The sequence below is a fragment of the Bidens hawaiensis genome, unplaced genomic scaffold (assembly GCF_021521415.1).
Source record: "Bidens hawaiensis isolate Kalapana, Puna unplaced genomic scaffold, B.hawaiensis_p1.1 tig00010668_1, whole genome shotgun sequence".
NCBI classification, from domain to species: domain Eukaryota; kingdom Viridiplantae; phylum Streptophyta; class Magnoliopsida; order Asterales; family Asteraceae; genus Bidens; species Bidens hawaiensis.
In genome coordinates, this window is record NW_027491816.1 from 641,651 (window position 1) to 654,647 (window position 12,997).

Below are 12,997 nucleotides of genomic sequence, written 5' to 3' on the forward strand. Positions count from 1 at the left end.
GAAAAACTTGATTCATACAAGTGTTGTTCAAGAAGATATTGAGAAAACTGATGCTGACAATCTTGAGGATACAGAATTAAAATGGCAAGCAACAATGTTGGCATTGAGAAGTAAGATGCTATACAATAGGACATGAAGATCCACATACAGGACCAAAAGATAGAATTGGGTTTGACAAGTCCAAAGCAATATGTTATAACTGTCAACAGCTGGGCCATTTTGCAAGCGAATGCAATCTACCAAGACAAGACAGTACAAGAATCAAGCCAATGAGAATTAGTTATACCAAAATTAGAATCAACAACAGTACCCTCAGAGAAACCAAACACTAAATCAACCCCCCCCCCCAGACAATTCTTGACCAACTTCTAACCAAATCAAAACCAACATATTATCCCTCAACAACATCACCAACCTCAAAGAAATAAAAACACCCCTGTTATCCAGAATAGAAACCATCAAAATCAACGGGTATTAATAACCATCCAAGAAACCAAGGGGACGTAGATGTTTCTCAAGAAACACAAGATGAGAACTTTGACTGGAGAAATCATGCACGCTAAAGAAATAGAGAAAGCTAATGTTGCATATATGACAAAGATAAATGAGAATGCGCTGAATCTTCAAGTTCTTAGGCAATTTCTGAACACTCTACTTCTGATTTATTGCTCGTTATTGATGATTTGAGAAAGGAAGTGGGTATGTGGCAAGCTGAACATAGTAAGAAAGACAACATCATAAATGTCTACATGTCAAGTGAAAGATCTTATGAAACTTAAATCAAAGGTCTTAAAGAAGACTGTTTGGAAAGCTACATAACACAATCAAGGTGCAATATTGAAATAGAAGGTATCAAGAAATTGTATGTTGAAGAGAAGCTGAAAAACACTTAGCTTCAAGTAGAAGTGGACTTTCTAAAAAATTTGGTCGCTACTGGAAACATATGTGGAAAACTTGAAAAGATCAAACCTGAAGATAAATGCAAAGTTGTTCCATCACCTTTCTATGACAACTACTCAATGAAAGTTGATAAGGAGAATAGAGAAGCTTACTTGAGTCAGTTCAAGACAACACTCAATGATAAGAAAGAGTTCATTTATGAAAAGGTTGTTGTGAATGATGAAGGTGAGTTTGTAATGAATGAAAATGACTGCAAATCAGTTGATTCAAGTGAAAATTTCTTGAATGATAAGGATAGTGAGTAAACTGAATAAGTCAAAAGTAGTTCAAGCAATTCGAGTAAGCATTGTTAAAGTTTTAGCAGTTGCAAAGATTATGAGAAAACCAAGAAAAGATCTACCAAGAAGAAAATTTCATCTAGGATAATCAAGGAGTTGCCATTAATACTGCAAAACTGAAGAAACACTGTGAACAAATGAGGACGAATCATAGAGCATTTGATATTTGTGGAGATCCAGAAGAATTACCCAAGAAATAAATACCAAGTTTGGAATGGTACTCAAAGAGTAGTGGAAAATACAAGCCACCACAAGATCAAGTTGTCAAGAATGCAAACTCATCTGCAGTGAACCGAAAAATTAAAAGGACTGAAGACTCATTAAAGAAGATCAATCACTTTCCACCCATCTATCCTCTGTTTTCTAACCATGAACTGTTTGATGTTGATGAAGTTGAATATGTTCCAAGGATAAGATCAAGTCCTGAAAGTGAAGAAAGATCAAGAAGTCCTCATCAGATTAGAAGGAATAAGCTTCATCAAGGAAAAATAAGTTCAAAAATATGATGTTTGTGGACCTACTCAGGTGGATTATGATAAATAAATTTTTGCACAGAATTCATTAGGAATAACTCTACCCAAGCTAAGTGAGAGATTCAACAAGGGAAAGTCTAATGAAAACCTTGGATCTGTTGGTATAGTTTGGTGCAAGATCTGTGATGCCTATGGTCATCACACAATCTCATGTTGGAACAAGAACAAAGAATCTTTTGTTATTCTTGATTTCAAATTTGGACTAGAATAAGTATAAAGATTATCTTGGAAAGTGAAAAGATATTAAGAATTCAGAGGTTGTCAAGGGTAAAGCAATAAAAGAAGAAGTCATAGTGATGGAAATAAGTAAACTGTCACCAATGAATGATATATCTAGTGTGACTAGTTCTGAGGCATCTTGCATATCATATTATAGAAAGGTCAAAAAAGTTAGTCCATTCAAGAAGAAATTATGTGAAAAACTTAATGGTTATGAGAAATTCCATTTGAAAAATGGTTTTGAACCGAATGGATTCTCATGGAAGTCAAAGAATGAAGTCCCAAAGATAATTTTGAAAAGGGATGAACCAGTTTTGCAAGAATGTCTAAGTTTGATAGTATACAATGGGAACAATGAAGAACATGGTTATGATAGTGATGAGTCATGCGAAATAGTGTATGAAGATCCAGTTCCATTTGAAAAGGATAATGATCTGCTTAAGGAAGTACAAGTCTCTTTGGCTTGTGTTTCACTCCAAATCTAATCAAGTTTTCTCTTTAATATGCAGGAACAATCCACAGAGCAGAATGACATTTGGTACATGGATAGTGGATGCTCTAGGCACATTACTTGCAATAAGAGGTCATTGATTAACTATGAAGAGAAGTATGAAGGTCTTGTTGCATTTGGAGTGATGAAAATGGTGGCAAGATTGTTGAAAAAGAAATTCTAACAACTGGAAAAGTGTCATTTGATAATGTAATACATGCTGAAGGACTTCAGTGCAATTTATTGAGCATATCAGAGGTGTGTGATAATTTTTATAAACTGGGATTTGATGACTCACATTGCTTTATAGTGACACCTGAGTTTGTGATCCCTCCTGACATGATCATGATGATGGCTCCTAGAAATTGGACCTATATGAAATAAGAATGAAAAATGTAGTGTCAAGAGGAGGAACATGCCGTGTCTCAAAGGCTTCTAAGAATGATCAAGGTTATGGCATAGGAACTTGTGTCATGTTAATTTAAAGAAGATGAAAAAACTTATCAAGGGTGCACATGTCATTGGTTACCAAAGAGAGTTCAAGTTAGATGACAAATGTTCCTCATGCATGAAGGGTAAACATCACAAATCATCACACAAGGAAAAATTGATAAACTCTATTGAACAAGTACTTGAGATGCTTCACATGGATTTTTTGGTCCTGTGAGTGTTCCAAGTATTGGAAAGAAGAGATTTTGCTTGATGATCATTGATGATTATTCAAGGTACAGATGTGTATATTTTCTGTCTGCAAAGGATGATACTACTGAGTTGATCAAGGGATGTTTAACAAGACTTGAAAATCAGCTGGATATAAGATTGAAGGTTTTAAGAAGTAAAAATGGCACAAAGTTCAAAATGGAGTAATGACTGAATTTTGTCTTGAAAAAGGAACCGTTAAACAATTTAGTGCTTCTATAACTCCTAAACAAAATGGGCTTGCAATAAGAATAAATAGAACTCTAATTGAAGCTATAAGAACCATGATTGCTGATGTAGTTATGCATGTATCTTTTTGGGCTGAAGCAATCAATACAACCTACTACGTTCAAAACAGGGTTTTCCTCAACAAAATTCATAAAAAAACTCCATATGAGATTTTGTTCAATAGGAAGCCCCATGTTAAGTTCCTGACGCCCTTTGGCCGCAAATGTTCATTGTTAAACACCAAGGACTATTTGAACAAATTTTAGTCTAAGTTTCTTGATTGTTTCTTTTCTGGATATTCATCACAAGAAAAAGCTAATAGAGTATATGTGAAGGACCATTTATGTGTGATTGAATCATCTGATATAGTATTCAATGAGAACCATTTCAACTCTGTTGATGGTCCTAGTTGGCTGTTTGATCTTGAAAAACTTATCAATACATTCAAGATATACCCTGAGGACATTGAAGAAAGTGCCAATCAAACAAGTGTTCCTAAAGCAACATTTGAAATGAAAATGGTTTTGGACAAACTATGGTCCAAAGTTGCTGATGAGGGAACTGGATTTCAGTTCAAGAAAAAGAAAAATGTTGAGAATGTAGAAGCTGAGAATGATATAAGCAATCAAGAATCAGATGCTGTAGTAACTACTGAAGTTCCATCTCAAGATGTTGTAGAAACTAAAAAAGGTTCTGACAAATTTGTATGAATCCATATTCAACAATATTGAAATCTCAAATGACATTGCTTCCACTTCAAACATTGAAGATCAACAACATGATGAACCAAATCTTAATGTTACTGACTTGGATCCTGAAATTAAAACAAATTCAATCACTCAAACCACCTCTACTCAACGAAATCATCCAACTGAAAACATCATTGGTGACCTTCATGAAAGGGTAACCAGGAGTAGATATGAAATTGCAAACATTTATCTATTCTCTTGCTTTCTATCCTACTTGAACCAAAGAACATTGTACAAACATAACAAACATAACAAACACATCCAACGAAGATACACCGTATTGCCTTCTTCTCCATCTTTTCTCGTAAATGGTTCGGCACGAATACATAACAAACACATCCAAATTCTCGGAAATACGACACATTCGGCTTTATCTTAAATAACTTTTCATATGGTCATTGGTACTCTTGTTCATGTTGTGGTAACCGATTTATAACATACGCCGCCATACGCATTGCTATAGCCCAAAAACGACCAGGAACATTTGTAGCATGTACAACGCTTCTACATGTTTCGCCTAGATGTCGGTTCTTCCTTTAGGACATGCCGTTCTGTCGTGGCGTGTTCGGGCACGTTAGTTGCCTTCGGATTTTATTTTCTCTTTAAGTATTTGTCAAAAACAAACGACAAATACTCCCCACCGTTATCCGATCGCAAGTTTTGAACCGTGCACTTCGTTAGCCTCTCGGCCTCTTCCTTGAATAACTAAAACTTCTCGTATACTTCAGATTTTTCCTTCATAAAATCCACCCACACGTATCTAGAGAAGTCATCTATGAATGTAACCATGAACTTGAGACTTTTTATAGAGGGCTGTTTCACGGGACCGAACACGTCCGAGTGAATTAATTCTAACGGTTCCTTAGCTTTATAATTTGAGCTTTCATATGGTTGCTCGTGGGCTTTTCCAAACTGACACACGGCAGACACCGATTCTTTCTTTACTTCGAACTTCGGTAAGCCTTCGACCAACTCTTTTTTCACCATCAATTCTAGTTTGTCGAACCCAACGTGGCTTAACCTGGCGTGCCATAAATCCGCAGTTTGACATCCACTTGTTTTGTCAACATATGGGGATTCAGCGGATAAAACATAAACAATGTCAGTTCAATTTCCTTGCAATGTAGGAATAGAAGGAGTTTCAAATTTATCAAAAATCAACACGTTATCTGATCCGAACATAACGTAGTTACCCATCAAGGTTATTTGTGGTACGGAGAATAGATTCGTCTTCATTCCCAGAACGTGGAAAACATCTTGCATCACGAACTCCTTTCAATTACCATCGGCTAGAAAGTGAACCTCTCCTATATTAGCAATTTGATGCCTCGAGTTATCCGCAATAACCACCACGTTATCTCCGATATACTTCTTGCACTTACTTAACTTTTTTTTCTCTCCGGTTAGATGATTTGAGCATCCCGAATCAATAATCCATTCTTCCAACCGGTTTGACTTTGGCTCGGTTGTAACCGTAAGAACCGGTACCTCTTGAATTTGTGCCATATTCGCCTCGACATCCCATGGTTCTTCACTCTCGGTTGTTGCTGCATTCCCTTCTTCGGGTTTCTTAGAAGGACAATTCTTAGACATATGACCTCGCAAGCCACAATTATAGCACGGATATGGAAATTTTTTGTTTTGGTTCTTTCTGTCACTTGTTTAAGAACCCTTACCTTCAGGTTTATGCTGCCACTGTTTTTTCTTTCGATCAGTTTGATCTTTATAATTTTTGTTTGTTCTAAATTTTCCTTTGCCACGGTTAACGTACAAGGCCGAGTCCTCCTTCCTCACTTGATCAATAACAGATAACCCAGCCATCTGAGTAGCGAGTGATTCTTGTGCAGCTAACAAATTCTCGAAATCAACCAGGGATGGTTGAACGGGCCAACCTTCGATGGCGGCGACATAGCTTCGAAATACAGGTTTCAAACCGTGAACAATAATCCGCTTCATTATTACGTCACCAATACGAGCCTCGCGGTCTAATTCTCCAATCTCCCTACACAACGACTTCACCCTGTGAAAATACTGCGGGATTGATTGTTTTTTCTGACTTACAAATAAGAGTTCGTTTTCCAACAATTGAAGTTTGGCATCGTTTCTCTTAGAGAACAAAGCAGCCAACGCGTCCCAGGCTAACTTTGGTGTTGCAAGATCTCGGATATGATCTAACAGTTCATCCTCCACTGTCGTCTTTAGGATGAACATCGCTCATCCGACTTTAACTCTCCACTTGTGAATCGCTCCGTTAGTAACAATTCTTAGTTCCTCCGTGCTTGCATCGTTGATAACCTCCCATAGATCCGAACCTTGTAGAAACGAACTCATACAGGTAGACTGTGACATCTGACCCGATCCGACCCGACCCAGGTACCCGTTTCTCCGATCCGATCTCTTTCTTTTATGATTTAATATTTATTTTTACTTATACTTTATTTTTAATAATAATAATATATTTTCCTTCCCGCCTCTTCCTCTCTTTTCCTTTCCTCCGTCCCGTCCCTCTTCTTCTCTCTTCCCGCCTTCTTTTCCCTCTTGTCGCCGTTCCGCCCTTACGCCTTGAACCTCCTTTTTCTCTTAACTCTTCGCTTGTCCTTTGTTTCTTCCCGCCTAAGGTTGTCTGCGCAGCTCCACGCGCCAGACTCCTTACAAGGAAGCCTGCGCGAAGACCAGTTGTTCTTGCGATACGCGAGGCGAACTGTTCTCGCAGCGCGCTAAGAATTGTAGTTCTTCTCGCAGCGCGCTAAGAACGGTAGTTCTTCCCGCGACGCGCTAAGAATTGTAGATCTTCTCGCAGCGCGCTAAGAACGGAAGTTCTTCCCGCGACGCGCTAAGAATTGTGGTTCTTCTCGCAGCGCGCTAAGAATGGTAGTTCTTCCCGCGACGCGCTAAGGATTTTAGTTCTTCCCGCGGCGCGCTGTGGACTTTTCTCTGTCTGCCTTCGCCCTCGCGCGTGCGCTCGATGCTTTCTCGCGCTATGTCTTGAGTCTTTTCTTCTGTTTAATCCAGCCGTTTACTTTTGAGATGTCTTATCTTTTGTGCTGTTGACCTGACCTATCTTATGTCTGAAAAGTTACTTTCGGCGCAGCATGCGCACCAACCCCATTGGTTGACAGAAAAAGTGACTGACATTATCTTTTGAGATCTGCTTTTCCATGCTTGACCAGTACCTTTATCTGACCCGCCCATGCTTTTACTGTTCCCTGTCAGCTTTTCCTTGCCCCCTGCAGCTGCCATATCTTTTGATATCTTTTGCTTTTGGAATCTTTTGCTTTTTGGAGATCTTTTCCCCTTTTTCTAGGGATTTTGTGTTCCCTAGGGTTTCCCTATAAATAATAATGTTATTTTCTTTCTAACACATCACACACAAACACTTATTATCTTCCTCTTCCTTGCTCTCTGCCGTTGATCCTTTGCCGTCTCCTTTCTCCTTGCCTTCGCTTTCTATCCTGTTCTGCCCTGCTTTTCCGGTAATATATATATAATATATAATAATTTGTTTAAGTTACTTATTAATTATGCTAACTTATAATCTAGACTTAAATCAAACCATTAAAACAATAATCTTATCTATAGGTTAACTTGTGCTTGTTTAAAATTGGTTCTTGCTTTATCTTTCACCGCATCGTTTATCAAGTGAGTAATCTCGTACCTAATCCCTTTTTATTTTAATGTTTTGGGATGTTCATGTGTTCGTACAAACTTAGAGTCTTAAATTTGTTTATGAACTTTAGTCGCGCAGTATCCCATGTGTTGAGGACGTTTACTTGGCTGCTTATTTGTATGTGTGTATCATTAACCGCTTTGTTCGGCCTATTCCGAAGTTTTCATGGATCCATTGGATGAACACGGGAGACCTATCGTTTACGGTTTTCTTTGTTTTACACTTGCACAGATGTTTTCTCGTTTTTGTGCTCATTTGGGAGCACGGATTGAGCTATGAACTATGATCTATTTAGGCTTGATCACAATCTGATTACACCCTTGTTAAACACCAGACATACACGTGTTGCGCGCAGATTTATTGTTATCTATGTATTGTATTAAACTTGATTTCTCACCAACACGCAAGTGTTTGACGTTTTATTTTAACACATGTTCAGGTTTGCTGTAGCTATATTTGGAGCTTGTGGACACGTATGACGTTTTTACTTTTGGACCTAGATTAAAATGTAACAAGACAAGTTATTATTGTTCGAATATTTTGTTTTATAATATTTTGATTTATGTTGATTTATGTTATCTTGTGTTTACGCTGCGCGTGCGCGAATGAATATATCTATTAAATATTGACACCCAATAGTGTCACGAGTAATGAAACAATATGTGGCGCCCCGATGTATAATCCGCCTTTGGTCGGGGTGTTACATAGACCATGTATTATAGTTCAAGTTGTTCAACTTCTTCACCGCACCGAGCCCTTGAAATTATGCCATGACTAACGGGTTTTGCTTAGGCTTTTCTTCACCGAACGATTCTTTAACCTACAGCCAAATCAATCGCTTAAACAAGCAATCAATCGTAGAACGAATCACACGGGCTGGACTTCGATCAAAGAATCAGATACGAATCGGTGGTTGGCTCTGATACCACTTGTTACGATTTACAAGTTGAAATCAAGAACTACAATCGAACACACCCAAACAAAATACCAACTCACGATTTGTGCTCAAGGAGCTTTTCTGGTATTATTAATAAGACTCACGAAAACCAAGATACACATAGAAAACAAACAGAACTACAGGGTTTATATAGACCCATACAAACACAATCCTAAAGTACCCTCAAAATCCACTAACGGAGTTTTACCGTCAGAGGGTGTGAACTGGCAGGATCGGAATCATCAGTTATAATCAAACCAAAAAAACGTTTAAATGCAACTAATTGCGGAAGCGTAAAAACCTTAATTCAAAAGCTGCGTCACGCAGGACGACTTAAAACCAAAGATAACTGTTAAAAATAAGTTTGCAGAATAAAAGTGTTTTCATTTAATGCATGCTCCTAAACCGCGCGCCCGCCTCGGCTACCTGAGAATAACATACTAAAAGTGTCAACACAAGGTTGGTGAGTTCACAAGTTATATAAGATAAATCGTTTAGCGTTTTGCGTAATCTCGTTACGGCGTTTCAGTGTTGCGTAACCACGTTACGGCGTTTAAGTGTTGCGTAACCACGTTACGGCGTTTAAGTGTTGCGTAACCACGTTACGGCGTTTAAGTGTTGCGTAACCACGTTACGGCGTTTAAGTGTTTTGCAATACCAGATAGTGTTACGTCAAATTATATATCGATAGGTAGCTAATCTATACAACAAGTATCGCTAAGTGGTTCGAGACCGAAGCTGACTGTTTATCAAGTGCCCGTCACCAGGTCAACCCAGACCATGGTAAGTTTTAGCCAAAATTACACCCACTCAACCTCCAGTTGAGCTTAGCGTCGGGTGGGGTTTGTCAAACCCAGTAGTACTACTCAACAGTGACTCGCTATTCCAAATATTAACCGGTTCGATGTGTGGGACTTCAAATGTTACGTTTGCCGCTTAGCCTTTACAAGTGATATATAATTTATAACAAAATCTTAAATATGCGTTTATCTCAGAAAATGCGTTTATCGGAGTATGTTATCTCCCCCAAGTGAAAAACGTTTGAAAACAGTTCAAAGAGCGGGGTAAGTGAAACTCACTGTTTGCGAAGAATATCCCGATATAGATCACCAAGTGATGCGCGTCATAGAAACTCTCTAGCGTTCTAAATAACAAAGAGATTTTCTAAGTATCGGTACGTTTAACGAGTCTCTAGACTCGGCACATAATACCTATGCACGTAACAGATTTCGTGTTTCGTTTGTGAATCGTGTGTGACTTAAACAAGTACAATTGTGATACGATACATGAGTGAGCAATTACTTTCGTGTCACGTACTAATAACATACTTTACTAGCAATTATCCCCGTAAGGGCATTTTGGTCAACAAACAAAAATTAACTAACCATTATTCCCCATAAGGGCAATTTGGTCAATTCATGGCAATCAATTAGCAACTATTCCCCGCAAGGGTATTTTGGTCAAAACATAACAAATATATAAAAACTATCATATTTCATGCATTTTTACACAACTCAGCAGTTAGTTTCATTATGACAGAATTTCTACTTGAAAGATTGTACTATTTCACCGATCATAACGTCTCAATTAATTCACCAAAAATCACCACAGAAGCATACATATCTTAGGTTTCCAGAACATATTTTATCTTATTTTTATTCCACATATTTTTCTTATAATGACCAAAACATTATAGCAAACTCATATCAGTCAGATTCATGCGCAACAGAATGTTATTTGCAATTCCCGTTAAACGAAAAATCCAATAAATACAAGACCACTTGGGTTTGGTTCCTAACTCAATGAGTCAACTTCCAGAAGTGGAACCAACCCAATTGGCCTCGTGGTTCATGAGATATAACATTTACAACTTAACCTAACAGCAGGTCTAACAGCTCAGCTTTGCACCACGTTTTTGTAAAATAATAAAAGTACACTTCTACTTGTCCAAAAATTACAAACTTATACTTCATGGAAACTAGACTCAACCTAGTTTACTGCAGTACCCACAATCTCAACCAATTTTCACGTTTACACTTCGTTACAGTCATTTAAACATCGTATACACATTCTGCCCAGATTCTGTTCACATCAAAACTTAACAATTTCACTAGCCATGGATCACAAATAAATCATATAACATGCTAGACACTAATACTACTATCCATGCATCTCAATTACACCATACATACAAGATTAGGGTTTGTGTTTTAACTCAAATCAAAGACAACAATGAATCATGCAACAACATCAATCTAGTTATCAATTCATTATCCAAATAACAACAATCCTATTAACCATATACATGAACAAAATCGGCTGCCTAGGGTTTGTACTTAACCCAATAAACATCAAAATTAAACAACAAGAAGGTAAAGGATGATCAATTATACCTTCCTAGCACCTAGTTCTTGGATTAATCACTTGATTTGATGTGTATATGTGTGTGTTCTTGTGGACGGCAGCCGTGGAGAACAAAGGGAGGGCCGATCAGGGTTTGTGGTGTGGGGGAAAAGAAAAGAAAATAAGTTAGGGTTTGTAGTTAAGGTTATATTTATAATTATACAAGTTACACTCTAGTCCCTCTACTTCCAAGTGTTACATCTCTAGCCTAACTAATTGGTTCTTGTTTCTTGTTTAACATTCCACATAACATAATCAAGTAACACACATATATCTAATACATAATTATCACATAATTATTGTTTTGACGTTTTTCGTTCATTTATCAATCGTTTGCGTCAACTCGTTTGCGTTTCGGTGCAAATCCCGAAAGACTACACATGTAGTAAGTGTTAAGCGTCATTTAAACCCTAGTTTAAATGTAATGAAGTGTGCGTTATAGATTTAACGATCTTAAAGTTTGAATTGACGGAGTTGAGTTAACGGAGTTAAACTGAAATTGACGATTGTCACATCATTCCCATGTTAAAGAATTTTCGTCCCGAAAATTTGAGTCAAGTCGTGATGAGAGTCTGAAAGAGTAAAAAAAAAATTTTCAGTTTGTCATATCATCCCCTAGTAGAAAGAAATTTCGTCCCAAAATTTAATTCATACCTCCGGTGATGTTTGACGGTTTGCCGAGTTTCGCGGTTTTCTGTGTTTGGTTAGCCCTTCAAAAAGGTGAGGATACTTTTTCATCATTTGATCCTCGCGTTCCCACGTGAACTCCGGTCCACGTCTTGAGTTCCAACGAACCTTAACGATTGGAATTTTGCTGTGTTTGAGCGTTTTGGTTTCCCAATCCAAAACCTCGACTGGTTCTTCAATGAAACGTAACTGTTCATCAATTTGTAGTTCCTCCAAAGGGACTACTAGGGATTCATCAGATAGGTATTTCTTCAAATTTGATACGTGGAATACATCGTGTACGCCACTGAGTTCTGTTGGTAGGTCCAGTCGGTACGCCACCGGACCAATGCGCTCAGTTATCCGGTACGGACCAACATACCGTGGGTTGAGTTTGTTTCGCTTTCCAAAGCGAACCACACCTTTCCAAGGTGAGACTTTGAGTAACACCCGATCGTTCACTTGAAATTCGAGAGGTTTTCGGCGCTTGTCGGCGTAACTCTTTTGGCGATCTCGTGCTGCTGCCATGCGATTTCGGATTTGAACAATCTTTTCCGAGGTTTCGAGTACCAGTTCCGGACCAGTGATTTGGCTGTCACCCACCTCTGCCCAGCAGAGTGGTGATCGACACTTCCGTCCGTACAGCGCTTCAAACGGCGCTGCCTTAATACTTGCGTGGTAGCTGTTATTATACGAAAACTCTACCAAGGGTAAGTGGGGTTCCCAACTTTTTCCGAAATCTAAAACGCATGCACGCAACATATCCTCCAGGGTCTGAATAGTCCGTTCACTTTGCCCATCCGTCTGAGGATGGTATGCTGTACTCATATCGAGACGGGTGCCCAGTGCGCTTTGCAGCGACTTCCAAAAGTGCGAGGTGAAACGAGAATCTCGATCGGAAATGATCGAGACAGGCACTCCGTGTCTAGACACCACTTCTTTCATGTATACGCGAGTCAGTCTTTCCATTTTGTCCGTTTCCTTAATTGCTAGGAAGCGTGCCGATTTAGTCAACCGGTCAACGATCACCCAGATGGTATCGCATCCCGTCGGTGTCTTAGGCAAACCCGTAATAAAGTCCATTGAGATGTGCTCCCATTTCCACATTGGGAGTTCCGGTTGTTGCAGTAGACCAGATGGTTTCTGGTATTCTATCTTGACTCTGGCA

The 12,997-nt window shown here is 38.5% G+C and overlaps 1 protein-coding gene and 1 pseudogene across 2 annotated transcripts in view; one reads left to right on the top strand and one right to left on the bottom strand.

The window, feature by feature from the left end:
• Positions 1-12,997, top strand: part of LOC143535846 (protein WHAT'S THIS FACTOR 9, mitochondrial-like) — a 69,835-nt pseudogene that overhangs the window by 38,958 nt on the left and 17,880 nt on the right. The window lies entirely within an intron of this gene.
• Positions 5,432-6,367, bottom strand: LOC143535855 (uncharacterized). Its single transcript, XM_077029994.1, has 2 exons — positions 5,833-6,367; positions 5,432-5,754 (listed from the first exon to the last, which is right to left on the bottom strand). Exons 1-2 carry the CDS (start codon positions 6,365-6,367, stop codon positions 5,432-5,434), a joined length of 858 nt encoding a protein of 285 aa, XP_076886109.1.